Source organism: Prunus avium, chromosome 3 (genome assembly GCF_965620075.1).
Source record: "Prunus avium chromosome 3, drPruAviu1.hap1.1, whole genome shotgun sequence".
NCBI classification, from domain to species: Eukaryota; Viridiplantae; Streptophyta; class Magnoliopsida; order Rosales; family Rosaceae; genus Prunus; species Prunus avium.
The window spans coordinates 3,835,060-3,862,865 of NC_142286.1; the positions used below are offsets into that span (position 1 = coordinate 3,835,060).

Here is a 27,806-nt window from a genome sequence, read left to right on the forward strand (position 1 = left end):
TAATTCAAAACTACTCATCCTACTAGTTTATTGTTTTCCAATTCTCAAGAAAATTCAACAAAAATACAATAACATTTTTCTTCATAATGAATGAAGCCATGGAATTCAGCATTTTCATGGGAGAGCAGATCAAACATATTTTCAGGATTGCATCCTATTCAGTTGCTACCTTGTAGTTTAGAGGATGCATTCTTTAAGGCTTTCTTTTTATAGATAGGAATGAAGGATTGAAACTCGAGTGTAGAGTAGGAAGCACATTCATTCTAGCCAATTTGGTTATGCCCATGTCGTTTTTTATTTTTTTCTAACTTACCCTTTTCCACTGAAGAAACAAAAAAAGCTCCAACCAAGAGAAGAAAAGCAAAAACGAACAAAATCTTTCACTTCTAAATTACTATCTTGGGCCAGAAGAAAGCCAGGCTTAATTTGTCAATGGGCTTATGCGATGCGGAGCCGACCTAATTTAATGGGCCGGTAGCCAAAAGTACGAAGTCGTTCGGAACAGTGTTACATCGCCTGATGGGCAAAATCAAAGCTTTGAGAAAGCTGGCTTTGAATTTTCTGACCAAAATCATCTCAGGACCTCTAACGCAGAGCACGTAGAGGTTTTCATCGTCCAGAATTTCGATCAAACATAAGGTGCGGATTCTAGTTTGCCTTTTTTGCTTTTGTTTTCAGAAAAAAAACAGTTGTTGTTTATGGATGTTTAATTCTAAAAAATGAAAGAGAATTGAAATTAGGATCTTATTTGAATTGCTTTTAATTAATTCTGTGATTAATAATCGTCAGAACGGAGAGGAACTGAGAAAAGTACGTTTTGTTTTACCTTGAGAAGTCGAATTATTATTATAAACATGATATATCGGTATGCATGTTGGTATTTCTGGGTCTGAAGTAATGAGAAGCTTGAAATTTTCAAAACGTAGTTTTGTCTCCAATTTCCTTCAGTTTCTCGGAATCCAAACTGACGCATAAGGATTAATCGGATATGAGTGGCTTAATTAGTTGAAGAAAAGTTGGTTTATATATGGTTCACATTGACTGACCAATTGTGTGATTATCTAGAAAAGAATAAAGAAAATAAGAAGCACCGCCTAAGCTGTATAATTGATTTAATTTCAACTTGTACAAGCACTTCCATGTTGTTTAATTTTTTTAATAGAAAAAAAACTGAAGCATTTTGCACAAGCTTCCAATTGCTAGGGATAATGTTACTTTAGAGCATTATTTTAAGTAAATTACAGATTTATCGCTAACATACTCATTCTCTTTCCCCCTTTCTGTAGAGGTTATCTTTCCTGCAGTTTTGTGGGTGGTTTTCAGGATACCTTACAATGGCAGGGAGACATCGTGTTCCACGTGAAGCAATGAATGACCGGCGCGGCTACCCTCTTGAAGGACCTTTTGGTCGAGGTCCTCCAATGCGACCACTTCCTCATCCTGCAGTGTTGGAGGAAGAACTTGAAATGCAACATGCTGAAATTCGAAGACTCTTGGCAGATAATCGGAGGCTGGTTGAGGACCGAATGACATTGCAGCGTGAGCTTGGTGCTGCCAAGGAGGAAATTCATAGGATGAATGTTGCCTTTTCAGATATTCGTGCCGAAGAAGAATTGCAATCAAGGGAGCTCTTTGAGAAAGGCAGGAAATTGGAGGCTGATCTTCGGGCCACTGAGCCCTTGAAAAATGAGGCTAAACAACTTCGTTCTGAAGTTCAGAAGCTGACTAGTGTTAGGAAGGAACTTTCCACTCAAGTTCAGACCCTCACACAGGACCTTGTGAGGTTGCAATCTGATAATCAACAGATTCCTCTTCTAAGGGCTGATATTGATGGTCTGCACCAGGAGCTTATGCATGCTAGGTATGTACCCGCTGCTTATTTGTCGTCATTTTCTTGTCTTGAAGCTCCTTTTTAGTGTACAGATTTTATCAAGATTGTATTAGATCAACTGCTTATATATTAACGTACAAGTTTTGTTTTGTAGAAATGCAATCGATTATGAGAAGAAGGCGAATATTGAGCTTATGGAACAAAGACAGGCAATGGAGAAGAACCTAGTTTCTATGGCTCGTGAAGTTGAGAAACTACGCGCAGATCTTGCTAGGACAGATGGTAGACCATGGGGTGCAGGTATTACTTATCTGTCTGACTGTATTCTTTTGGCATTCATATCCTCCTTCTGGTACCTTTATTTAACCTTCATTTTGGTGCTGAAACTCCTCATTGGCTTTTGAAAAGATGAGATGTCATGTAAGCAGATATATGATAGACTGGTTAAACCTCTCTCTCTCTGATGCACACATGCAGACATAATCACATACACACGCACACGCCTCCAGGTGCACAGTAACACACAAGCATACTTAAAAACATACTCACATAGTGGTGAAACAATTATAGTTTGCTTCCCAAGTCCCAACATATACATTTTGTACTGCATTCTGATCTTATACACCTCTTTCTTCTACGGAAGTACTTGATTTCGTGTTTATTGATTCTTTAAGCTCTGTCTGGTTGTTAGATAGATAAATGTATTTCATCTTCCACAACCAGTTTTGGGAGTTGGGGTTGAGGTCTCATCTTTTTTAATTATCTAATACAGAAATGAACTGTTTATTATTTCTTTGCATGCCAATATTTAAATTTATTTTCCCTGTTGTCATGCAGTGGAGCACAAAAAAAAAAAAAAAGAGTTGTTTTGTTTAGGTTATGTTGTTACATTTGCTTTTAATCTTTTCATTCACATCTCATCATTTTCTTTTTTAAGGTGGACAATATGGGATGAATTTCAGCAGCCCAAAGGGAGCTTTTCCTGCTGCATATGGAGATGGCTATGGGATGCACTTGGTATGTTTGCTTATATAATTGGAAATTTGATTTGTTTCTTGTAATCAGTAGATTTCCATGTTAATTTTCTCTTTTCTCGGAAGTGTTCTGATTGTCTGTCTATTAGTTTTTCCCTTTTCTCTGAATGTTCTTTATGGTTATCTATTAGGGTGTTGCTGATAAAGGGCCTATGTATGGGCCGGGTCCAGCTTCATGGGGAGGACCTGAAAAGCCTCGCATGACTCGTCGTTGAAATCTGGATGATTGTGATTTCAATGACAGAGTATACATGCCACCTTTGGTTGCTCATCATCAGCATAGATGGTCAAGTCATCTATGTGTGCACGCCAGATCAGTAGCCATTTATTTTTCTGAATACATCGTTAGTCATCTTAAACTTATGTATATAGGGTTTTAATATCGCTTTTCTTGATTGCTAGACATTAATTCCCATGTCTGTGATAGTAGTATAATGTTTTGGAATTTTCTGTCTCTAATTTGCATCAGTTATATCTTATGTTGGTCATTTGACCATGTAACCTATAATGAGGATTGTTTTTTATTTGGAAATGTTCTCTTGATTATATTTTTCCTTTTCTTTTCATCGTGGGTAGAAGCAAACTTTAGAATGGTACGGTAACTTAGTATCCATTTATGAACTTGGCATTTTCTTATATCTATCAAGATGAACCCGTATTTCGGTAACTTGTGGGGAGGCTGGAGCATGTGTGATATGGAATTGAAGGGAAGCTATGTGATCATGGTCGATTGCATGAATTTAATGCAATCTGCATTTCTGTAAACGATGCAATTGTTGGAATCAAGTTGTTGTTTCATGATTTATGAACATAATGTGTTGGAGGATATATTGATATATGGTGTTCAATTTGTTGGGGATGCGGGTCCTTTTCTTCGAAATTCCCTTATGGTGGTTTTGGTTTCCGGGTATTGTTGGAGGTGGACCTGCTATTTCTTATGCATCATTTTATCTATGTGAGGATTTTATGCTTATATGGAGATTAGGAGTTAGGATGGCCATTTCGTTTCACAAAATTACAAGATTTCTTGTTGCTGTGATGAAATATACCGTGATATGAATTCTGATTTCCATATTGTCGAGACTAGCTAACAAGTAGCTTTTCTTGAATATTGGAAGGTTGAGGATGTAAGTGGAGCTTCCCAGAATAGGATGCTATTGGGTTTAGAAAATTGTGTACATGAAAGTATTTGCATAACTAGGAGTTGTGATATTCTTTTAGGTGGGTAGCTAGGGCCTAGGAAGTTGTAATGCTCTGGAAGTAAGTTTCAGGCCCTTTTTTTTTTCTTTCTTCTATTGGTAGGTTATTTGACTAGGAGTCATCTTAGATGGGATTCCATATGGTTTTCTATCTGCCACAGCTCCTTATTTGTGGCTGGTCTGGATAAGTGGTCTTTGGATAAGCACCAAAACTTTCTTTCCAAACATGGACGAACAGTTTGCTGGCATTAGAAGAATGGATTGTGGAAATGTTGCCAGCTTAGACCCTGATTGAAGTAGTTCAGCACTATGGGTTGTATCTGTTGTTTTTGTTCTTAATATTTATCTGCAGTGCATGGGACCCTTTATGATGTATTAAGTTTTAACCTATGGAGTGTGTACGAATTGGTGGTTTGTATAATTTCAAGTTTCCTGGGGATTGGTTGAATCTGTTTTATATTGAGAAGGTACTGTATCTCCAGTGTTGCTCCTTATGCTCTAAATAGCCAAGTTAGACTTCTACAGTAGTTATCTATAATCCAATTTCATGAGTGTGGTTGAGTGGATAATCGGGAGTTGTTATTTTAGCCTGGGCCATTTAGTCTATCAGAGGTGGAACTTTCTCCAAATAGCCAAGTTGAAGCTTTATATTCCTCTTTTGAACTTGTTTATTGAAAGTGAGTTGTAAAGTGTGTGCTTCTTCTCCAATATGAGGATTGGTAGGATTTTGCTTTATAATGGACGTGATGGCAGGGTGGAGGTAAGATAGATTATATTCAGATAAAAGGGGATGGAAGTTTACGGACTAGGAATGTTCTTGTAGCTATCCAGCATAGTTTGAAAAACGATGGGATTTGTCAGTAATGCAATTCGCTGCTTCTCACGTCTTCGTGAGTAGTTTCTTGTTCTTCATTTTGAGCTGTGGATCTGCAACTTCCTTCATCAAGATATTTCTAGCCACCCCCACAATATGACAAGTTGCTCCATGCTTTGAAATGACCCTGGAATATCTCAAGAAAGGACGGTGGCATGCCATTTGACAAGAGGCCAGCTACTGATTTGAACTTATAGGCAAGTATCCTGTCTCATTTTTATGGGTTTCATGGGTATGGAATCTTCTTTGTTTTTCCCTAGCTAGAAATAGTAGCTGATTTCTGTCTTGCATGCTTCCTCTTTAATATCCTTGACTTCTGGTTTATTGCTTTTATTTATAACTAATTTGTTTCTTCCATCTTGATTTTAACACTACCTTCAACTAATTTAATGTACACCATTTAGTGAATTAGTATTCCATTATAATGCCGAGCTTTCTTCCTTATCTTGTTTTTTTAAGGCTTATAGGATATTTAGTTTCAGATTGTACCCATAGATAAACCTCTCTAGTTGATTGTTTCCGTAAGAAAAAACCTTTAGCGGGTCATCTTAAAATTTCTACTGTTTGATTTACTGGAATAACTTGCGTTGGAAAAGTTGCTGAAACATCTCAAGGATGAGGTGAGATCTTGCTTCTACTCTCTTGAAAGGACTTGTTACCGCTTACCAGATAGAGATGCTTACACAAACTAATAAAACTGAGTCTGGTCGGGACGGAAATGGAGTATTTTTCTTGGTGGATTGGAGCAGCCTATGGGGCCACCTCATACTGATGAATATAGTTTGAGTTCGGAGACGGAGGATTTATCTTTGTTTGGATGATGTATATGGCAGTCCTTTTGTTATTCAATTAGATGGTCTTCATTGAGCTATCGTAGTTGTAGGAACTGATGTTTCTGAAGTTATCAGACAATGGTGCAAGTCTTTTGGAGATACAATTGCTGGCTACAGAAATTTAGTATGAAGCTATAGTCTCTATACTGCAATGATGATCAATCTCATAGCTTGGAGCTGGATATCAAAGATAGGAGAAGATTTGATAAATTTGTTTCTACATGCAGCCACATGAGCATAGTCTTTGATTGTCGAATGAGATTGCTGAATGAGAAAACTTAAGATGGCTATGCCTCCCAACATCAGATAATAAATAAGTGAGAGAGAGTGCTTTCTGAATATAGACAGACCCAGTCCATTGGCACAGATGGATTGTTTTGTCGAGGATAACCTTTAAAACAAAAATAATAATGTTTGATCAAAAAGTTGTAGCTAAGTATGTTACTTGTATGGTCTAGTAGGAGCTAAGATAGAGTTTGACTGGATTTTGCAACTTCTTTTGAAATTATTATTAAGTTGCTGATTTCTTCATTGCTGTTTGCTTTCTGTAGACTGCTGTAACCTCTCCTTTAAGATGAACTATGATCAGTTGATTATGCATGCTTATCTTGGTTTACACTGAAGTTGATGATTTCTTGTATTTTTGGTCTGTATCACATTATCATTAGTTATCTTCAGTTGATGGTTTATCACATTAGTTACACAACTTACTTGTATGTTAATTACTGTTTTCACCTAATTTATCATTATTCTTTTGCTGCAGATGAAAGGATAGTAGTTGCGGACTGTCAAGTGAGAAATCAGGTTTGTCTCACATATTCGAAGTGAATGAAACAAATACTTAATGAGACCTGCTATCCGAGAGGAGAATAGAATCAAATGTGATTTATACGAGAGGTTTGTTTGACTTGGAGATTGGTGCAAGAAAATATCTTTAACCAATTGTAGAAATTGGTGATTATAGTAGAGTCTATGCAACCTATTAATTTTCTTGGAGGTTTAAGTTACCTGCAACGCGAATCCCAACCTGTAGATCTATCTCAATTTTAGCAGGTGAAGAAGTGGTTTGTCAAGATGTATCCTGCAGTTTGTCATTTCCGCTAGTGTGGGTATGTTGCCATCTCGTTTACGTGAGTCCAGATACACTTGCAAGGTAATTCGTAGGATGTTAAGCGTCTTTTGAAGAAGAAAAAAAATGCCATTCAACTGATTTTTTGACAATAGACAAATGAAGGAATAATGTCTCTTGTTGCAGCTTGTGAATTTGGATTTCACCTTCCTCTTACTGTACTGGTCGAATAGGAGATTGAATTGGCCGTATTTCGGGCATCGTATTTTCATACTCAATTTTGAAGTTTTAGGGCTTGTATTGTCACTTGTTGAATAGGAGATTGAATTGGCCGTTTTCCGGGCATCATATTTTCATGCTCAATTTAGAAGTTTTAGGGCTTGTATAGAATCAGTAACTTCAAATTGCTGTCAACGAGGGCATTGGTGGTGTTGCAGTATTGAGGCACCCTTGCACTTTGCTGCAAAACAATAAAATGATGGCAAGTGCTATTTTTCTCACATGTATTCATCTCATATAATGTTCACAATCTTTTTAATTGTCTTCCATTGCAAATTCACCAAGGACCCATTGGTTTTCTTCTGTATCATCAGTATTTGCTTCTCATTTCTCATTTTTCGAGTCTTAAATTAATTTATAAGGTTACACCATCCCCTCATTCAAACTTGAAGAGAGGATTCTCATCTCTTTTTGCTTCATTTGAAAGTGCAAATAAAAGAATGAGCAAAAATTATTAAAATGTAACTTTCGTACGCACTAATAATTTATGTTCTTTTCAATTACTTTTTTATATATATATATATTTTTTGGGTCAAATGTTCTTTTCAATTACTGTACATAATTATAGTACTTGTTCTTGGTGAACTTAATTCGACCAGTCTGGGCCAGCCAGATCTAATTTTCAGGACACTGCAGAGTACTGGACTGGCCGAAGAATTGAAACTGATTTTGATGACGGAAAGGGACGTGGTGTGCTGCCATTTCCAAACGAGGTTCTTGATGAGGTTGAGGCTGGGGCTGCTTTTCACTTTCTCAATCCCAAGCCAGTTGAAGTGAGGGAACTTTCAAGGCAGTAAAAATCACAAGCCAGAAAATCCCACAACGCACCATATCATCTAACCTATGCCTCAGCATCCAAGCTTACTTTAGGAATAGCATTGCCAACATTAGTCTTCGACTTCGGTGTTGAAAATAAAGCTCGGGAAGACTGTCGTGATGTCCCTGGCATGTCGATAACAGAATTAGAATAGATTTAGAGAGGAAGAGAAAGAGAGATTCAATCATGACACTAAATAATAGGTTGATAGAAGCATTGAAAAATAAAAAGGAAATCTTAGGAAACTAATTTTATTTTTTATTTCTTTTGATAAGCAACTCTTAGAACGGCAGAGGAAGATTACTGAATGGTCATTGGAAGCAATGGTAAAACCTAAGAAGAATTAAAAGCAGAGGAATGGCAGTAAGCAAGTACTTTAAATGTTGAAGCGTCATGTTCTTTAGAAGTGTTGGGTGCTGAAGAGCAAAAGCTTTCCATTCGTCTTTGCTAATTTTATCATCCTTGTCAGAATCAGCATCTGCAAATGTCTGAGCAACGAAAGAGAACTTTGAGAGTGTAAAACTTCAGAATAAGGGAAACATACAGAAGAAGTTTTAGCATCGGTAATTCTTGCCTTATTGACGATCGCTTCGAGAGTTTCATCTGGCACATGTATTCCAGATTCCAACAAAGTGGCAACTACCATTTGCCTGACCTGAAAGCAACCACAGCTGTTACTTAGAAGTAATACAAGAGATGAAATAATCGTTTGAAAAATTACAATGAATCAAAGTGAAGACATTGCATCTTCCCAACTGCCTTCTTAGTCTTCTAATTTTGGTGTTTTTATTTTATTTTTTTATTACTGTTGTTTTCAATGACTAAAGCATTCAGGCAAGAACTTGTTCATAGTGTGCAACACACCAAGATACTTACTTCTTCCCGCTCAATATATCCAGTTTGTCTCAAATCATACAACCTAAATGCGACTGCAAAAAACCCAAAAGAGAGAAGAAGAAAAAAATCCTTTAACATGAAATGCCTCCAAACTTTAAGCAGCTGAAGTTGGATTGTAGAATTCTTACAATCAATCTTGTCTTCAAGAGGAGCACATGGATGAAAAACACTAAGTGCATGGACAAACCCCTCGAATTCAATCACACCATTTTTCTTTTCGTCGAAAACATCAAACACCTAGATTCCATTCCGTCATAGATTGGAAGAAAAAACAGATTAATATGTTGGTTCAGATTCATGTTCGTTTTTCTTTATTTTTTGGTCGAAGTTCCAATTCATTGCAATCACCCAAAAGGGCAGAGAACATTACAAACAAAGCCGGACAAAAACGCCTGTCAAAAAACCAATAGGAAACAAACATGAACAAATTTAGCTAAAACCAGTACAGTTTAGCATGAAGATCATGTTCCATATATAGTCACCAATGTAATAGAACAGATTAATTTAAACTAGAGGGCTCAGAGTCACATTATGTAGATTTTAATTTATAAAAATTCATACAACTCTGCTATTGAAGCTAAATAATATCACTAATACATGCTCACATTGGCAATCCTAATTTCCTAAATCCCATTCAAGCAGTCAAGATGAACTGAATATCATATCAAATAGAGAGAGATTTACTTTTTCATCATTGGAATAAAATAAAAATAAAAAAATGGTCTCAATGAACTCACCCTATCCAGGAAAAGATTTTCACCTGCTGGAGTTTTGAATAGCGCCAACCTGAGCTCCTCCTGGAAATGAGAAATTAAAATGAAGTTAATAAATAAATAACCCAGAAGAAAAGAAATAAATTTCATGATCCATGTCAAAGAGATTAAAAAGATTTAAAAATGAAATAAACGAGGGCCCCAATACAAACACGTGCATAAATTGATTAACCTTGTGAATTAAGCCATCATCAAGAATCGAACTACTCAACTGGTTGAACAATTCGCGCAATGCTTCCACCTCATTTACAGTAACTGACAGTGAAAAGTAAAAAATTTAAAATAAAAAAAAATTAATCGACTGAACAAAAAAACACATTTTTATTTATGAATGAAAGAAGAATTAGTAGAAAAACATGGAGAGCTGGCAGCAAGGCGAACGATGTCGTCGTAAGTGTAGGAGAAGCGCTGATGAGGCCGTTGTCGATCGAAGCAACCAAGTAAGCTGAAGATGAAAGCCTCAACGAGGCCAATCAGTGGTTTGAACACCGCGCACAGCTTCTCGCCTAGCATCAGCGAGCTCGAACTCTCCTTAATTATTCAAATCAACGTTACACAGTTATTCAGTCAAATTTTCTCTTTTACTTTCTCGGCAACCAAACAAACACAAATTTTTAGAGAGAGAGTACCATATACGCAGAATTCTCTATACGAAATAGAAGATCACGGAGAAACAATCTAGGTCTCTCATTGCTTGTCATCAGCGTTTGGACCAAATCGAATCTCAATTTGCTCTCGAAGGCTTCTGCGCAGAGAGAGGGAGAGAGAGTTTAGTTTACCGCTAACTTCAGAGAGAGAGAGAGAGTTGAGTTTAACACGCTAACTTCAGAGAGAGAGAGAGAGAGAGAGAGAGAGAGAGAGAGTTGAGTTCACCGCTAACTTCAGAAAGAGAGTTGAGTTTACCGCTAACTTCAGAAATCTGAAAAGAAAGGGAATTTACTTATTTATATTTTGTTTTTAAAACTGAACTTATTTATATTTGTTTTAAAACCAGTCGAATTAATTAATTCTTCAATCATTAATAGTTTGGTTTAATATGACTATTGTAATTTCATAAAAAAGAAAGTCAATATAATTAATCGTAATAAGAAAATTTATGAAATAGAGAAGTCGAGAGAATACGAGAGGTTACAATTATTAACCAAAAAACTGAAGAGCGTTGCTTTTGGGTTACATTGTAGATTTGCAATTTCCCATTGTTTGGCCAATTACAAATAGAGACGTGGCCAAGCTAGACTAGTGTAGTGGATATGGATCATATGGCCTATTCATGACTCAGCAATTTTGTGTGCTCTCTATCCTCTCTATCCTCTCTACCCTCTGAACCCGAAAAAGAAAAAGAAAAAAATCCCCACAATTATTCAGAGGCTCCGGTCCACTATGTTTTTTGTTCTATAATCCATAACTCAAGCCTATAAACTTGAGTTGGGTTCAACATTCAAAACTTCATAACTCAACAAAATTGGGTTTCTAATCAAAGTAATTTTTGAATGTGATTGGGTGCACTTACAAATTTTTGTTGCTTTTTTTTGGGAAAAAAAAAAAAAGAGTTTGGGTTGTGAAAAGTTGGTTCTTCTAATCACTTGTACAAAAAGTATAAACTTGTAACTATTATTTATTCTTAAAGGAGGTGGGGGTGAGCAGAAGCAACAATTATTGACATATAAATAAAGTCTTTAATCTTTACATCGATGATCGACCCATTCACGCAATTAAATTTGTCAAATGAAAACAATGAATAATATTTTTTCTTATTTTTTGTAAAATAAAAAATAGTTAATATTCAAATATATCAAGTCAGAGTAACATTAATAATTAGTCAAAAAATGACTAATTAACTAGGTAGTAATTTTCCCTGTTTATGTAATGGAATTCTTATTTCTCGCCAAAAATAAAAAATAAAAACTAGGTAGTAAACATTGGTGGTATCACTTTTGATCTCTTGCCCTTCACCACAGACTTTGTATCTGGAAAAAGACCACCACTACCCTCCGCAAGATCTTCAACATGACCTTCCTCTGTTACATTCACGGGGTATGTCACAAGGTGAACACCTTCCATGTCGACCACTTCTTCACCGCTGTAGGTTTTCCACATTTGATCTCCTATTAAACTCAGCGTTTGCACGCATTCTAAGCTTTCGGGCTGCTTGAACAATTCTTTGGCACGGCCAGTGTGTTCATACCATAATGACATCCGGTACGCTTCAATGTCCCCTCCTGCTCTCATCATCGTCTTGTCGTCACCATTTTTCGACTGATAGCATCCTATTGCGATCTCGGTGTCTCGATGACCGTCCATCGATCTTTGGTTTATGTTTGCAGATCCTATGATAAGGTATGCATCGTCCACTAAAACAAAGTAGGCACCAAAAGAATGAGAAGTTACTTTAATAATAAAACCATCTAGATCACATGTTTAAATGTACCACAATGTTCTACTTTTAGCATTACTCTACTTTAATTGCCGAAAATGAAAATAAAAGAAGAAACGAGAATCCAAATCAAATAATAAGTAATAAATAATGCTACATCTACATGTACCATATTTATTGATCACATTACCGACTATATTTCTCACATAAGCAAGAGGGCGAAATTTATCCACGAAAGTAGATTTCACTTATAGAAGATATGCGGTTAGCTCATAAATACAGTAAAAGTAATTTTATTGTTAAACAATTATTGAGATCCGCATACATACCTATCATGAGCTTGGAGTGGACATACACCATGAACCTCCTATGCTTCTGTGCATTCCAGTACTGTGTTGCAGGGTGAGGAGAATGTGGAGGAATAAAATCTCCTTGGCTCTCTACTTCTCTGTTGGCAAGGCAATAGAAGTTCAAATAGTCTCTAGGGTGCCCTTCAACCCCACTTTCTTTTATGGCTTCTCCAATCAACCTATACATCATTGACATTGTCTCTCTGGTCCAATGAAGTATGTCTTGAACAGATTCACTCTCAGGTAAGCCTTCTGGCCACATTGGTATCACTATGTACACTGCAAATCTCTCCTTTGCTTTTATCTTATTGACCACTTTGAGAGCAATCTCAATGGGGATCAAATTTCTGCAACCACAGTTCTGATCTTTCTCCCACAAACGGCACCCTCCAATGAAATACTGGTTCTCAATGTACAGAAACTTATCGGCACGCCTGATTGCCTCGACATAAGCTTCATGGATGCTTTGCTCCACGGTTAAGTTTCGAAACAGTTGGCTTGCTGAAACATGGTCTATTGATCTAAGAACTTGGACATTCCAACCCCTCTCAGATGTTGGTTTGCTTGCATAAGTCTGCTGAATGAGACTTGTTAAGGTGCTTGAAGGGACCAAGACAGAAGGATCACATTGCTTAGCCCACCGCTGCTCGAAATTCGTTAGTACATCCCAAGCAGCCTCACCGGTTACACAAGCGTGAGCATCGTGCCATGGAGTTCTTGGCCCTCCTTTCTGTAGGCTAGCCCCAGATATGTTGGTCTGGTAGAAATCAGAACAGTGAGATTCTGTGTTGAGTGTGTGAAATAATGAATGTTGCTCTGTGTCATAGCGCCCATCACAAAGATCTAGGCCCCCAATGAAGCTCATAATTTCTCTGTCACTTGCACTGGTGCTGGATTTGGTGTCCACAGTTATGGTTTTCTGATGGTGGGAGAAGATTGTGGGAAACTTCTTGTGCAATCTAGGGCACAATCTGCATACTACTTTGGTGTGTGCAAAGTAGTAAAATGCATCTTCATCATGAGTTCTCATTATTCCTTTGTTCTTGATAATTGGTAAGGATGTTTCATCATCCCAAAGCATTATTCTCACTGCCACACCTTCCTCAGCCTTCTGCTTTAGTAATTCACCGAGCTTCACTCCTCCCGCATGCGGGATGTCTGTTTGAGGATCCCTGACCTGCTTAAGAGCATATTAAGTTCCAAAAACAAAATTAGGAGTATTAATTTCTAGCTAGGAAATTGTGTTGCACTTCCATTTACCAGAACCATCTTAGGATTGAAAGACCAGCCTGCAATGTAAATCAAATTCTTTGCCCCCTCAATGGCTTTGTACACATCCTCCCATAGTCTTCTTGGAGTCCCACAAAGCTCCGAAGAAGGCTTGAAAGTTGAGCAATGGTGAGCATCCTGATAAAGCGTGACATGACTATTGGATCTTTGTGGAAATGTTGCATTCCTTAGCCCCTGGAATTGACCATTATCAGCAGTCATCTGTCCCCAAGTGGGTTCTAATTGTGCCGGCTTAAACCATAACATGAACCGGAGCTTGAGCTCTGGATTTGGCTTCCCATTTTCGATCACCAGAGGGAGGAAGCTGTTGACAAAACTTGCTTCATTCAGTATCTCATGTGCCTGCATTTGAAATTTTCCCAAGATGGAACATTTCGTTTTCATGGTAATGGTAATCGTCGAATCAGACGGATGAGCACAGAGGATTCGAAAGGTTTGGTTCCAAACACGGTCGCGTTCATGGGTTGTCCTTGCTACTTTCTTGTTGTCTATCTTGATGGTCACATATGCAGGCTTCCCAGTTCCAAAAATACACTGCAGAACAGAATTTCCACACAAGTTTTCGTTCCAACAAAAACCAAAATCTATAAGACAACAATCAAAATAAGCTACAAAATCAAATTTGGCTAATGCCATAATCTTAATTAGTACTTACATTGAAGGGGAAAGGTGGTGGTGTGTAGGGTGTGGCATGGAAAATGGTAGCTTCAAGTGTTCCATGTAGAAAGTCATGTACTTTTCGCTCCATAGCTTTAGCCTTCAAACAATCCGACCACAGAGAGAGGGAGAGAGAGATTGAGATGGGTCAATTAGGTAAGTTTTATTTTGCAATATAGAAGATGGAAAGGGAAACTTTGAATGCAAATGATAAGGTTGGCGGCAGTAGGAAAAACTTGTGAAACCTTCAATGTCCAGTCTTAGAGGCAACCTTCAACTCCATCACAAGTTTTTACGTCAAGTTGAAGTATCTTAAACTCAAACTAACACATTTCCTTTCTTGGGCCAAAAACCAGATTTCATAGTGTCCCATTTTTCTGGTGTTCCAAAGGGATTATAATAAATTTGAGACACATCTAAGAATTAGCTGACCGCGTCATCGATGAACTAGACAACCCGAATTAAGAACTTGCTTAAACAAAATTTTGCCAAACTTTAAAAGTCATTAAATTTTAATACATTTCTGGGTTGCCCAACACCGCCTAATTGGCAAGCCTCATCCAGTTGTATTTTACCAAACAAAATTTGTCTATTTGAAACCATTGGAGCCATTGTCTTCTGTGTAGATTCCCCTGCAAAATTGGAGATCTATGTACACGACCTAATCATTAGTGATGTAATAATTGAGCAAGTCAAAATTATATATATATAAAAATTAAAGTCAAGGGTAACTTTATGTTTAAGGATCTTGGTTTGGAGGATGATGTGTGGGGAGGGGAGACGTGAGATCATAGAAAATGACTTAAGACACGTTATACGTTTTAATGTCAAACGTTACAAATAGAAACCCAAAAGAGAAAGAACATCAAGAAACATGAAAAGTTTTCTACAAAAGCTAACTAAATGGGTTTCAAACAGGAAGTCCTTGGGCAATGGAAGTGGATTTGACATTAAAAAACAATTCACATGTCCTTCTAGGGGAAAATGAAAGAGAAGATATGCGATATATCAAATTTAAATGCAGAGTATGAATCAGAAAGGGAACTTTTTTAACAAATTTGGACAAAATAGTAAACACAAAAACTTAAGGTATATATTGATTCATAGTATTTTCCATGCAACATCCTTGAGGCAACTTTCATGTATTAAGAGAAGAGCATGATGAATAAGCAAATTTTAAGCATCATTACAATAAATTCATTTTTTTTTTTCTTGAAAAAGAATAGTATGTTTACAAAGCTATCTTTACAACTAGTGACGGAGCTAGAAATGTTGTCATCGAGGTTCAACTTTAGCTAGTGTGTTGTTTGGTTGGCATGGCAAAATATAACTCTCTACGTGCTCAAATGATGTGCTATTTGACACTCTGAAATTTGACATAATTTTTAAGAAATCAATATTGAAAGCTAAAATATATTGCATGAATTTTTAATAAAATTTAAAGGGTCTTGGTGATTTCATGAATTTTTATTCCAATTCACAACACATAGACTTCGATTGAATTATGTAGAGTTTAATGAAGTTTGTTAGAGAACTTTTATAAAGTTTGAAAGTCGACATGTCGATCGGTTGTGTTTTTTGCGAGTTTATTTCACATTATGTGAAAATTAAATCAACCCCAACATGACCCCCTAAGCTAGTGGATCCGGATCCTCTACTTGTTGATATATTTTAGATGAGATGTCATACTTAAAATAAAAGTCAAACAGATCATGACAGATCGGATCTCTAAGCTAATGGGTGGAAAATCCAACCCTAGCACAACCTTCAAAAATAGCGTGTAACATAAGTTTGGTTAAGAAATCTAATTATAGTAACTACTGGATATACCCATTAACCACTCGTTATTTTTATAAAAAAAATTAAATAAAATGCATTTTACAAAATAAATATGTTATTTAAACATTACAGATATAAAAAAAAAATTAAGAAATTGTTTTAAATTACATGATCAATAGTCTAGGAAAAAACATAACATAAGAAATAACTAATAATTGAAATGGCCGTAACATGGTTCAAATGTGATGCTACGAGAAGAACCAAAAAAGTTCAAACCTAAACAACAAAGTCCATCAACAAACCAGAAAAAAGTTCAACACCTATACCAAAACAATAGTTAAGGACAAACAGATATGATGAGAAGAGAAAAGCAGCATGTAGAGCTATATATATATAGAGTATTTTACCTTCAGCTCACAATTAAGCAGAATGAACACTTCAAAACTTGTAATTTGTACGACCTATGATATTTATACACCCCAATCTAAAAATCCACAACTTTATAAATTTCTCCAAAGTTAATGACTTTTTTTACTTTTTAGAAAACATGATTAAATATACATAGATTTTTAGTTGCTCTATAAAAGTCTGAACTGAATCCCCTTGAATTTCATAATTCTTAAAAATTTATTAAAATCTCGATTGATTATTAAAAATAATAATAATAAAGAAGAATGTATTAAAGTACAATTACAAAGAAGATCCTCGAGTGATCTTATAACCTTACAAGTCAAACTTTTTTTTTTGTTTTTTCTTAATACCTGAAAGAGAAATTACCACTTGGAAATGAGGATAAAAGGCAGCATAAATGTTGGTTAATTATAGGGAAAAGGACTTGTGATTTGACAAATGGAGAAACTAGAGCATGAAAAGGCAGCTTCTTTCCTTTTCAAGCAATGGGCAACTCATTCAATGATGTTTACATCTCTCTCTAAAGTGAGAAGTGTTTTTTTTTTGGTCTGATAAAGTGAGAAGTTCAAAATCCAATTATGAGGTATCCAACTAATATAAAAAAATTATTTAAAAATCTAATAATCAAATTTCATCTTCTAAAACATAAAGGCAAAAAGCCGTTCTTGGTTCTTATAATTTGCCATTTTTATCACTTTTGTCTTTGTCGTTTCAATTTGATCACTTGTGTCATTGTAATTTTCAATTTAAGCAATTTAAGTACCATCCTCAATTTATGTCAAAATAGAGTAACTATCGTTAGTTGTTAAGGGGCATTTCAGTTCAAAAATAAAGGTAACCAAAAAAGTAATAAAAAACTCTTTCAAAAAACTATTAAAGTACGATTTTTAAAAGTCAAAAAGAAAAAAAATTCCACCAGCAAGCCCTTTCTCTCTCTCTCTCTCTTCCCCAACCCTCGCTGACCTCGAACTAACCCCAAACCCAACCGCACCACCACCACCACGGTCAACAATGTAATTAGCAAATTGGACAAAAGTTTAGTATTACTCTTAAAATTGTTTTGTTTTTCCCCTTTCGTACTTTTGATTTTGTTTCCCTTGAAGACTTGAACCTACTATCATTAACCATCCTATATATTTCTTAGCCAAATGGCCAATTTGACCCTTGTAATTTGGTTGCTTTTTTTCATTAGCTACTTGTGATTTTTTTTTCATTGGGGTTTTATAATTAGGCTACTTGTGACAACCAAGAATGCGGCTGACAGCGTTTGGCAAAAAAGTTTAGAAATGCTTATGAGTCATAGAAGCGTTTTTTGGATAAGCATTGCTATATGCTTTTTTAGGAAGCACTCCCAAGTGCTTTTTCAGGAAGCATTTCGATTTCTTATAAAAATTTGAACATGTTAAGAATAAAATCATTTTTGCTAAAAACGATTATGAGCAGAAGTATTTCCTAGAGAAGCAAACCAAACGAGCTTGAAATCTTTTTCAATCAGGTATTTATAGTTAGGTTTCGTCAAATTAATTTCACAAATTATGCAATTTGTCTTTGACTCTGAAAAATTAAAACTACCTGAACCTAATTTAAAAAAGCATACAAACTACCTAGATTAAATTGATCATTTTTCTTAATCCCCTAACAAAAGCATAGGAACATAAACACAAGCAATAATTCAAACTACTCTAATTTACAACGAAGAGAATCATTCTTGAATGTTAAAGAACATGCACGTTGCTCTAATCAACTGGTTTACACCGCAGTGCAAAAAGAACATGCATACTGCTCTAATCAATTGGTTTACGTCGCATGTGCAAAAAGAAGAACAGACACACTACTCTAATGAACTGATCTACACCACATTTTCAAAATCCAAACATTGTTTAGGGGGGCAACATTCCATTATCGCATATGTTTCCATTACAAGCCTGACAATAAGATGTAACATAGATTTCTCCACCACCATCAACATTTTCAGCATTTCACATGCTCTCTCATAATAGACCAGACCCCATTACATGCTGTCTTGCCGTGGCACTTTCCAGTTTGACCTGACGTGAGCAATTATCCGATGCGGCCGACTTTTACTTACAAGATCCTCATTCTACCGACGTGCGCCTCCTCACTCGGTCGAGCTGCCAGCCAACGAACCAACTTCCCTCCACTAACATCATGCCACGTGCGCTATAGAAAAGCGCCTATATCTTTTCGGTACAATAGATAAAGTTTGACAGCCCTTTTTTCTCGTTGCTTCCAGGATGCCACGTGGCAATGAGGTTCAACCTCAACCTCGTTGGTACCCATACGTCTCTTTCTGTTGGCCGTCCCCACCGAGCTTAATGTGGTCTAATCCACACAAGACTCCAACCAAACCCTTCTTGAAGGGATTGGGCCCCCTTGTTCCTTGCCACAGCATACCATAATTTTACAAGGAAGTTTCAGAATGCTTGCTACCGTATAATAATCCCATGCTCCTGCTTATATCTCGCCCTTAAACCCAGGAGAAACCTTTGATCATGGGCGTAGGGAATATTTTTTTTTTTTTTTTCTCTCTTCAAATTTTACTCCGTGCATGCGATGGGCAACTTTCACAAAAGAAGGATACATCAACTTCTCATTTTAGGATTTTAGAATTATCAATTATGATCTAATTAATGTAACTTGATGCAATCAAAAGTAACTTGAGATGTTACGTTTTATTACATAAGTGTAATAACTTAGATATTTTTTTATTTAACGCGAAAAAAGAAAGAAAAATTAGAGGAAAGTACGCGATAATCTAATTTACGGGTAAGAATTTAAGATAATTTTTAGCTTATTGTATAATACAAGCGGTAATATAAATTACTTTAAATTACATTATTAATCTATGGGAAATATAATTTGAACTTGGGTACAAGGCGCAGGCTCACTGCCATGACCAATTGATCTAAACTCAAGTAACAGTTGTATCAATAAACAGAATCTTGAATCATGATCATATCATTTTAATGATGGCATCAATTCATAAACAGTTTCCACTCGTGATAGCATTAATCATTTGGATATTTCTTTGTTATTGTTTCAGAAACAATATTAATAACGATAGTAAATCCAATTCCATAGACAAAAAACCAACCGAAACCAGACAAAATCCAGGAGAAATAATTGGCCACAACCCCATAAATGATTCCCATAACAAAAAACTTGTCCAAACTTTCATCAACATCAACCAATCACAATCCACATCGTGCCATGCACATACAATCAAAACCATGCACCTCACAAACACTTTATAAAAACCCTCTCCCAACCCCAACACATAATTAATTCCCCCCAAATCCACCTCCTTCCATTTCCCCAGTCCCCTCCCCTTCTTATTCGTTATTCCTCAATCTTCAACTTCCTCCTAACAGTCCACGCCGGTCAAAACCCATGACCACCTACGGCACGATCCCGACCTCGTCGTCTCCGCAGGGCCCCTCCGGCGAGTACATCTCGCGCGCCAAGGAGCGCATCAAGGCCGGCCTCGGCGCTCGCCGGCCATGGAAGCTCATGTTCAACTTCAGATCCTTCAACTTTCCGTCGCCATTCCGCGAGGTCTTCGGGCGAATCCGATCGAACGTCGCCTACTTCCGGATGAACTACGCGATGGTGGTGCTGCTGATCCTCTTTCTCAGCCTCCTCTGGCACCCGATCTCGCTAATCGTCTTCATCATCATGATGGCCGCCTGGCTCTTCCTCTACTTCCTCCGCGACGAGCCCCTCGTGCTCTTCGGCAAAACGGTGGACGATCGCGTCGTTTTGATAGTCTTGGCGGTGGTGACGATCGTGCTCTTGTTCTTGACCCACGCGACGGTGAATATTTTGGTGGCACTGTTGATTGGGGTTGTGTTGGTGGTTGTGCACGCGGGGTTGAGAAAGACGGATGATTTGTTTGTGGATGAGGAGAACTCTGGCTTGTTGACGACCCCTGCTGCATCATCTTCATCTACTTAATTCAATTCTCTGTTTTTTTTTTTTGTTTTTTTTTTCCTTCTATTGGTAGGTTATTTGACTAGGAGTCATCTTAGATGGGATTCCATATGGTTTTCAATCTGCCACAGCTTCTTATTTTTGTGGCTGGTCTGGATAAGTGGTCTTTGGATAAGCACCAAAACTTTCTTTCCGAACATGGACGAACAGTTGGCTGGAATTAGAAGAATGGATTGTGGAAATGTTGCGAGCTTAGACCCTCAGCACTATGGGTTGTATTTGTTGTTTTTGTTCTTAATATTTATCTGCAGTCCATGGGACCCTTTATGATGTATTAAGTTTTAACCTATGGAGTGGTGTACCAAAGGTTGATTTGTATAATTTCAAGTTTCCTGGGGATTGGTTGAATCTGTTTTATATTGAGAAGGTACTGTATCTCCAGTGTTGCTCCTTATGCTCAAAATAGCCAAGTTAGACTTCTCCAGTAGTTATCTATAATCCAATTTCAGGAGTGTGGTTGAGTGGATAATCGGGAGTTGTTATTTTAGCCTGGGCCATTTAGTCTGGAACTTTCTCCAAATAGCCAAGTTGAAGCTTTATTGAAAGTGAGTTGAAGCTTGGGGCTGCTTTTCACGTTCTCAATCCCAAGCCAGTTGAAGTGAGGGAACTGTCAAGGCAGTAAAAATCACAACCCAGAAAATCCCACAACGCACCATATCATCTAACCTATGCCTCAGTATCCAAGCTTACTTTAGGAATAGCATTGCCAACATTAGTCTTCGACTTCGGTGTTGAAAATAAAGCTTGGGAAGACTGTCGTGATGTCCCTGGCATGTCGATAACAGAATTAGAATAGATTTAGAGCGGAAGAGAAAGAGAGATTCAATCATGACACTAATTGACATCAAATGAAAGCAGTTTTCTGGAAAGCAGAGGAATGGCAGAGGAAGATTACTGAATGATCATTGGAAGCAACGGTAAAACCTAAGAAGAATTAAAAGCAGAGGAATGGCAGTAAGCAAGTACTTTAAATGTTGAAGCGTCATGTTCTTTAGAAGTGTTGGGTGCTGAAGAGCAAAAGCTTTCCATTCGTCTTTGCTAATTTCATCATCCTTGTCAGAATCAGCATCTGCAAATGTCTGAGCAACGAAAGAGAACTTTGAGAGTGTAAAACTTCAGAATAAGGGAAACATACAGAAGAAGTTTTAGCATCGGTAATTCTTGCCTTATTGACGATCGCTTCGAGAGTTTCATCTGGCACATGTATTCCAGATTCCAACAAAGTGGCAACTACCATTTGCCTGACCTGAAAGCAACCACAGCTGTTACTTAGAAGTAATACAAGAGATGAAATAATCGTTTGAAAAATTACAATGAATCAAAGTGAAGACATTGCATCTTCCCAACTGCCTTCTTAGTCTTCTAATTTTGGTGTTTTTTTATATTTTTTTATTACTGTTGTTTTCAATGACTAAAGCATTCAGGCAAGAACTTGTTCATAGTCTGCAACACACCAAGATACTTACTTCTTCCCGCTCAATATATCCAGTTTGTCTCAAATCATACAACCTAAATGCGACTGCAAAAAACCCAAAAGAGAGAAGAAGAAAAAAGTCCTTTAACATGAAATGCCTCCAAACATTAAGCAGCTGAAGTTGGATTGTAGAATTCTTACAATCAATCTTGTCTTCAAGAGGAGCACATGGATGAAAAACACTAAGTGCATGGACAAACCCCTCGAATTCAATCACGCCATTTTTCTTTTCGTCGAAAACATCAAACACCTAGATTCCATTTCATCATAGATTGGAAGAAAAAACAGATTAATATGTTGGTTCAGATTCATGTTCCATTTTTTTGTTTTGTCAAAGTTCCAATTCATTGCAATCACCCAAAAGGGCATAGAACAGTACAAACAAAGCCGGACAAAAACACCGGCCAGAAAACCAATAGGAAACAAACAGGAACAAATCTAGCTAAAACCAGTACAGTATAACATGAAGATCATGTTCCATATATAGTCCACAATTGGATAGAACAGATTAATCTAAACTAGATTGCTCAGAGTCACATTATATAGTTTTTAATTTATAAAAATATAGCATTGAAGGGTGAAATTTCATACAACTCTGCTCACATTGGCAATCCTAATTTCCTGAATCCCATTCAAGCAGTCAAGATGAACTGAATTATCATATCAAATAGAGAGAGAGAGATTTACTTTTTCATCATTGGAATAAAATAAAAATAAAAAAATGGTCTCAATGAACTCACCCTATCCAGGAAAAGATTTTCACCTGCTGGAGTTTTGAATAGCGCCAACCTGAGCTCCTCCTGGAAATGAGAAATTAAAATGAAGTTAATAAATAAATAACCCAGAAGAAAAGAAATAAATTTCATGATCCATGTCAAAGAGATTTAAAAATATTTTAAAATGAAATAAACGAGGGCCCCAATAACCTTGTGAATTAAGCCATCATCAAGAATCGAACTACTCAACTGGTTGAACAATTCGCGCAATGTTTCCACCTCATTTACAGTAACTGACAGTGAAAAGTCCAAAATTTAAAATAAAAAAAAATAATCGATTGAACAAAAAAACACATTTTTATTTATGAATGAAGGAGGAATTAGTAGAAAAACATGGAGAGCTGGCAGCAAGGCGAACGATGTCGTCGTAAGTGTAGGAGAAGCGCTGATGAGGCCGTTGTCGATCGAAGCAACCAAGTAAGCTGAAGATGAAAGCCTCAACGAGGCCAATCAGTGGTTTGAACACCGCGCACAGCTTCTCGCCTAGCATCAGCGAGCTCGAACTCTCCTTAATTATTCAAATCAACACAGTTATTCAGTCAGATTTTCTCTTTCACTTTCTCGGCAACCAAACAAACACAAATTCTTAGAGAGAGAGAGAGAGTACCATATACGCAGAATTCTCCATACGAAATAGAAGATCACGGAGAAACAATCTAGGTCTCTCATTGCTCGTCATCAGCGCACATAAAATATGTAATACTTTTAGTTTTTGTTTTATGGTTTATATTTTGTGCTCAATTTTGTCACATCATATCTTTCTTTCCTTTTCATTTTTTTTTTGTGATGAACTTTTCAATTGAGATAAGCGATAGTATACTAAATTTACACACACTATACATAGATTAGAACTCGAATCCAAAACCTCATATGAAGGGGTAAATACTCCAAATAACTACACTCATGGGTGTTTGCAATCACGTCATATCTTTTAATTATTGTACGTAAGTGCTAAGCTTTAGAAAGGCCCCACATACTAATTAGAGGTTACAATTATTAACCAAGAAACTCAAGAGCATAGCTTTTGGGTTGCATTGTAGATTTGCAATATCCCATTCTGTGGCTAATTACAAATAGAGACGTGGCCAAGCTAGACTAGTCTAGTGGATATGGATCATGGGCCTATTCATGACTCAGCAATTTTGTATGCTCTCTATCCTCTGAACCCAAAAAATAAAAATAAAAAAGGGAAATAGCGGTATATGCCATCAAATTTATAATCTCAATTAAAAATACCACTGCTCCCCAATTTTTGTACAACTATCACCTATAAATATAAAATTATTGTCCACTTATTGCTGAATTTTCACAAGTTCAGAAAGTTTGTTCTTTCTTAGGTCACTCAGCTCTCTCTCTCTCTGGCACAGCTCTCTTTCTCTTTGGTTTCTGTCTAACACAACTCTCTCTGTCTCTCTTGGCTCTCTCTCTCTCTAGCGCAACTCTCTGTCTCTCTCTTTGCCCTCTTTCTCATAGCGCAGCTCTTTCTCTCTCTAGCTTCGTTATGTCTTTTTCTCCCTCTATTCGGTCTCTTGCTCTCTGTTTGGAATCGCGAACCCCTCCCTTTAGGTATGTCTTCTGAATAGCTGCTTGCAACTTTGAAGCTTTAGTGGATTGCCGACCTCGAAAAGGTAGTGTTGATGGTTATTTTCTTAAAATCAGTGGGATTATGTGAAATGGGTTATATTTTGATTATTTGGGTTTGTGTTAAATTCGTTTTGGCTTTAATTGTTTTGGGTTAGGTTTTGTTGAATATTCATGCTCAGTCATCTGGGTTTGTACCAATTGCACTTAGATTGGTCTGGATATGTGAATCTTGAAACTTGGGATTTTCCATTTGATGTAGTAGATCTGTATAGTGTGATTTTGATGTGTTATTGGTATACTGCTGTTGTGTTCCTCTTATTTTACCGTCGTATTGCTGTTATATTGCTGTTATATTGCCATTGTATTGTGTGGTTATTGTGGTTATTTGTTCTATTTCTAAGTTGATTCAATTCTCTTATGAAAATTTATTTGAAGTCTTATACATAGTTTTTGCTCTAATTTTTCGTTTTGAATTATTCGTTAAAGTTTATTTATTTATTCATTTAAAATTTTGGAATTGATGAGATATCTGGTCTGGGCTTGAGATTACCCTAATTTATTGTTCTTTATTGTGATTGTGATTTTAGCTAAGGATTGGGTGATGTGTTTTTGTTTTGGGTCATTTGAAATGGTTTTGAGATTGGTTTCATATCTATGATTTTGGTTAGTGTTAAAGTAAATAAATGGGTATTTCATTCCTGTGGTTTTTGTGGAGGTACACCATTGTATCATACTTATTTTCTCTTCTGATGATATGGTTCTATAATGTATTTGTTTGGTCAAGCTGGTTTGATAAGTGCATGAGCTGTGCTGAAAAGTGGCAAAAAAAACTTAAAATGCAGAGCAATAGGCTCCTTAAATACACAAGTTGAAATGCCTCAGCAGGTTTGTACCTGTCAGTGCATGGATTTAAATGTGTTATTGACTCTTCAACTTTCATAATATTTTTATATTGTGAAAAATGAAAAGATTATGTTCATTGTATCAAAGTTACCTGTAAGTAATAAGATCATGTCGTAGTGAAAGATAAGCCCCTGCCATCATTTAATCTCACTCTGTTCTTTACCTTTTACTGAGGCCCTCAGTATAGTCTCTTATGTAGTGTTTTTTGGTATATATGATCACTGCTCTAATTAATTTTTCTACTTGCAGACGAAACTTAAACTTACTGGGAATCCACGTGGTCGTTTAGTGACATATTCAGAAACTCAGAGTCTGATGGTTTGTTTCTAAGAATCTTTTTTCTTCTGGTTGCTGACTTTATCCTGGTTGAAAATATTGATCAGAGGTCTTCGCATTTATTAATTATTGTGGACTCATGTAAAGCATCTGTGCCCATTGTTTTTCACAACAAGGAAAGAAAATAACCTATAGATTACACTGCGATTAGATGCTAAAATTAGTAAAGCATTGATGGAGCATTATGCTTTAGGTTTGCATTCCCTTTGTTTCCAATTAATTTTACACCATGAGATTGGGGGAAGGGAAAGAGGTCAAATAGGGATTCCTTTAGAGCTATTCCCAATTAATTTTTTCTTTCCAAGATGCAAGCAGGAGGCTTAAGGCTACTGAGAATCATATGCCTGTGATTTCTTTCCCATGCCCTACAAAATTTCTTAGATTTATATGGGGGTGGGTTGGGCCATGTTGTGTATGAAGGTTTGTCTGTCTTTAATAATGATTTCTTTCAGGGTGTAATTCCATTAGGAGCTATCTCATTTGCAATATGTGTTTTTTGAACCATTGGGAAAGCATGATGGCATGTAAGTGAGCTCCTAACTCGTGCTATGTTTTGTTTTTGGCATCTCATGTGCCAATCATAAAAATGGTATATTCTTGGTTCTGTTGTTCCTAACAATTTCTCATTTCCTTAGAATAATCATAGCAAGGTTAATATCATTTATTGTTGTGAGTGCATCTAGTGATAGACGTTGAGGACAGAAAGTGCATGTGAAGAAATTGTTTTGTTCAAATAAAAGAAACCTGCATAGAGTGATGTAAAAGATAATGTTTACGTGATTTTTTTGTGTGTGGTTAATGTATTAAATATCTAAGAAATAAAAGCAGATTTCAATTACAAGTCTTTGGATTCAACATAGTAGAGTAGTTCAAGTAAATAAATGGGTATTTCATTCCTGTGGTTTTTGTGGAGGTACACCATTGTATCATGCTTATTTTCTCTTCTGATGATATGGTTCTATAATGTATTTGTTTGGTCAGGCTGGCTTGATAAGTGCATGAGCTATGCTGAAAAGTGGCAAAAAAACTTAAAATGCAGAGCAATAGGCTCCTTAAATACACAATTTTGCATAGAAAAAGGTGCTTTTTGGTGTAAAAAAATGCTCGTTTGAATACAATAGTAGGGTAATAGGCTCTTTGAATACAATGATATAATAATAGGCTATTGATAAGTGCTGAGTTTGTTTTGTTTTGTTTTTAAAAAAAAAATATGTGAGCTTAATTATGAATTTGAATGCAATATTTTTGAACAATTGATTTATAATAGAAAAACAACATGCATACATTATGAACAACGACTCTTTGATCATAGGATATTGGTATTGCTAGTAGCTAGTTATTAGTATTTGTGTCCAAGAAGACCCCATTGTGAGCACAACTTTGACAGAGTGGTTATAGAGATAAGAGGTGCTAAGAAATTAGATATTCTGATTTGTTCAATTACATTGCACCATCTTATTATAGTTACAGCTAACCTCAACTGGCTTACTGAACAGTTGTAACCGATAAAAGAGTTATAACCAACACTATTTATTTGGATATGACAATTTTCTAAATGGCTTTGAGCCGTTGAATTAGTAGGTCAGTTGTAAATAGCTGGGGTTTTGTTTATGCTCTGTATTTTTTGTGTATTTTTCACTTAATATCCTATAATAGGTTGTTGATAAGTGCTAATTGTTTATTGCTTGTTATTGTCTAGATTGCAACGGACTGAAATTATTTTTATAATATTGGCGTGTAAGGAAATATGGTTTCTCCAATTAAGTTGATGATTGCAGAGGAAGAAAAGTTCCAAGGAAAAGCATTGTCCATATCCCATACAAAGACTGCAATCAGTACCATGAAGGAGAAATTCAGTCAGCAACAGCTACGAAGGTTTGAAGAGAGCTGTTTTGGTCATCTCCTACTGATTGAGGAGCTGAAGTGGACTTCGCCAATTGTCCACGGCTTGTTACTGAGGAAGGCTGATCCGAAGACAGTTTCCCAAGTGAAAGGACAAAGACATGGATCTTTTGATGGACCTGTAGTAAGGGTGAGTGCTGCTTCAGTTCATCTCACCCGAGTACATGGATCTTTTGTTGCCTTCGTTTTCCCTTCGCGGGATAGTATTGTTAAGGTTCAGTGGCGATTTGTTTTGCATGTGTAAAATGTAGTCTGTAATGGATGTGTGTCTATTGTATGTAGATTCACTTAATATTGATGTTATATTGTATGTATATTGCTTAATATTGCCTTTGTATTGTATAGATAGTGTA

The 27,806-nt window shown here is 36.5% G+C and overlaps 5 protein-coding genes across 10 annotated transcripts; 2 read left to right on the top strand and 3 right to left on the bottom strand.

The window, feature by feature from the left end:
* The first annotated feature begins 479 nt into the window (after positions 1-479).
* Positions 480-7,386, top strand: LOC110767806 (DNA double-strand break repair protein). 3 transcript variants are annotated; one of them, XR_002528359.2, is made up of 7 exons: positions 480-639; positions 1,287-1,861; positions 1,986-2,131; positions 2,769-2,848; positions 2,997-3,209; positions 6,535-6,575; positions 6,825-7,386. XR_002528359.2 is itself a non-coding variant. In XM_021971456.2 (5 exons), exons 2-5 carry the CDS (start codon positions 1,335-1,337, stop codon positions 3,078-3,080), a joined length of 837 nt encoding a protein of 278 aa, XP_021827148.1. In that variant the 5' UTR covers positions 480-639; positions 1,287-1,334; the 3' UTR covers positions 3,081-3,411. The 3 variants fall into 3 exon arrangements, 1 of the variants encoding a protein (XP_021827148.1); XR_002528356.2 differs by having other exon boundaries at positions 6,535-7,386; XM_021971456.2 differs by lacking the exons at positions 6,535-6,575; positions 6,825-7,386 and having other exon boundaries at positions 2,997-3,411.
* Positions 7,387-7,603: 217 nt separating this feature from the next.
* On the bottom strand, positions 7,604-10,628 carry LOC110767807 (calcineurin B-like protein 10). Of its 3 annotated transcripts, none has more exons than XM_088250257.1 (10): positions 10,480-10,628; positions 10,236-10,351; positions 9,963-10,137; positions 9,819-9,861; positions 9,594-9,630; positions 8,962-9,070; positions 8,801-8,865; positions 8,511-8,591; positions 8,312-8,424; positions 7,604-8,061 (listed from the first exon to the last, which is right to left on the bottom strand). In XM_088250257.1, exons 2-10 carry the CDS (start codon positions 10,305-10,307, stop codon positions 8,007-8,009), a joined length of 750 nt encoding a protein of 249 aa, XP_088106383.1. In that variant the 5' UTR covers positions 10,308-10,351; positions 10,480-10,628; the 3' UTR covers positions 7,604-8,006. The 3 variants fall into 3 exon arrangements, with proteins under 3 accessions (XP_088106383.1, XP_088106381.1, XP_088106382.1); XM_088250255.1 differs by having other exon boundaries at positions 9,571-9,630; positions 9,779-9,861; positions 10,480-10,627; XM_088250256.1 differs by having other exon boundaries at positions 8,813-8,865; positions 9,571-9,630; positions 9,779-9,861; positions 10,480-10,625.
* A 704-nt stretch (positions 10,629-11,332) lies between these two features.
* PLDEPSILON (phospholipase D alpha 4) lies at positions 11,333-14,608 on the bottom strand. Its single transcript, XM_021971460.2, has 4 exons — positions 14,276-14,608; positions 13,591-14,154; positions 12,310-13,507; positions 11,333-11,957 (listed from the first exon to the last, which is right to left on the bottom strand). The coding sequence occupies exons 1-4, from the start codon at positions 14,366-14,368 to the stop codon at positions 11,512-11,514; spliced, it is 2,301 nt and encodes a 766-aa protein (XP_021827152.2). The 5' UTR covers positions 14,369-14,608; the 3' UTR covers positions 11,333-11,511.
* A 4,996-nt stretch (positions 14,609-19,604) lies between these two features.
* LOC110769886 (calcineurin B-like protein 10) lies at positions 19,605-23,493 on the bottom strand. 2 transcript variants are annotated; one of them, XM_088250259.1, is made up of 9 exons: positions 23,336-23,493; positions 23,062-23,236; positions 22,879-22,961; positions 22,693-22,752; positions 22,094-22,202; positions 21,945-21,997; positions 21,644-21,724; positions 21,445-21,557; positions 19,605-21,245 (listed from the first exon to the last, which is right to left on the bottom strand). In XM_088250259.1, the coding sequence occupies exons 1-9, from the start codon at positions 23,405-23,407 to the stop codon at positions 21,191-21,193; spliced, it is 801 nt and encodes a 266-aa protein (XP_088106385.1). In that variant the 5' UTR covers positions 23,408-23,493; the 3' UTR covers positions 19,605-21,190. The 2 variants fall into 2 exon arrangements, with proteins under 2 accessions (XP_088106385.1, XP_088106384.1); XM_088250258.1 differs by having other exon boundaries at positions 21,933-21,997.
* Positions 19,879-20,826, top strand: LOC110769884 (PRA1 family protein F2-like). The gene has a single exon (XM_021973935.2). It carries the CDS (start codon positions 19,879-19,881, stop codon positions 20,440-20,442), a length of 564 nt encoding a protein of 187 aa, XP_021829627.2. The 3' UTR covers positions 20,443-20,826.
* Positions 23,494-27,806: the final 4,313 nt, after the last annotated feature.

Coding starts and splice junctions, on each gene's coding strand:
- LOC110767806 (XM_021971456.2), top strand. CDS start 1,335: ATGGCAGGGAGACATCGTGTTCCACGTGAAGCAATGAATGACCGGCGC. Junction 1,862..1,985: donor CAGGAGCTTATGCATGCTAG/GTATGTACCCGC, acceptor TTTGTTTTGTAG/AAATGCAATCGATTATGAGA. Junction 2,132..2,768: donor TGGTAGACCATGGGGTGCAG/GTATTACTTATC, acceptor TTCTTTTTTAAG/GTGGACAATATGGGATGAAT.
- LOC110767807 (XM_088250255.1), bottom strand. CDS start 10,307: ATGACAAGCAATGAGAGACCTAGATTGTTTCTCCGTGATCTTCTATTT. Junction 9,631..9,778: donor ATGATGGCTTAATTCACAAG/GTTAATCAATTT, acceptor TCTCATTTCCAG/GAGGAGCTCAGGTTGGCGCT. Junction 8,592..8,800: donor GGGAAGAAGTAAGTATCTTG/GTGTGTTGCACA, acceptor GGTTGCTTTCAG/GTCAGGCAAATGGTAGTTGC.
- PLDEPSILON (XM_021971460.2), bottom strand. CDS start 14,368: ATGGAGCGAAAAGTACATGACTTTCTACATGGAACACTTGAAGCTACC. Junction 14,155..14,275: donor CACCACCTTTCCCCTTCAAT/GTAAGTACTAAT, acceptor TCTGTTCTGCAG/TGTATTTTTGGAACTGGGAA. Junction 13,508..13,590: donor TCAATCCTAAGATGGTTCTG/GTAAATGGAAGT, acceptor GCTCTTAAGCAG/GTCAGGGATCCTCAAACAGA.
- LOC110769884 (XM_021973935.2), top strand. CDS start 19,879: ATGACCACCTACGGCACGATCCCGACCTCGTCGTCTCCGCAGGGCCCC.
- LOC110769886 (XM_088250258.1), bottom strand. CDS start 23,407: ATGACGAGCAATGAGAGACCTAGATTGTTTCTCCGTGATCTTCTATTT. Junction 21,558..21,643: donor TCGAAGCGATCGTCAATAAG/GCAAGAATTACC, acceptor TTCGTTGCTCAG/ACATTTGCAGATGCTGATTC. Junction 21,246..21,444: donor ATGACGCTTCAACATTTAAA/GTACTTGCTTAC, acceptor TCGACATGCCAG/GGACATCACGACAGTCTTCC.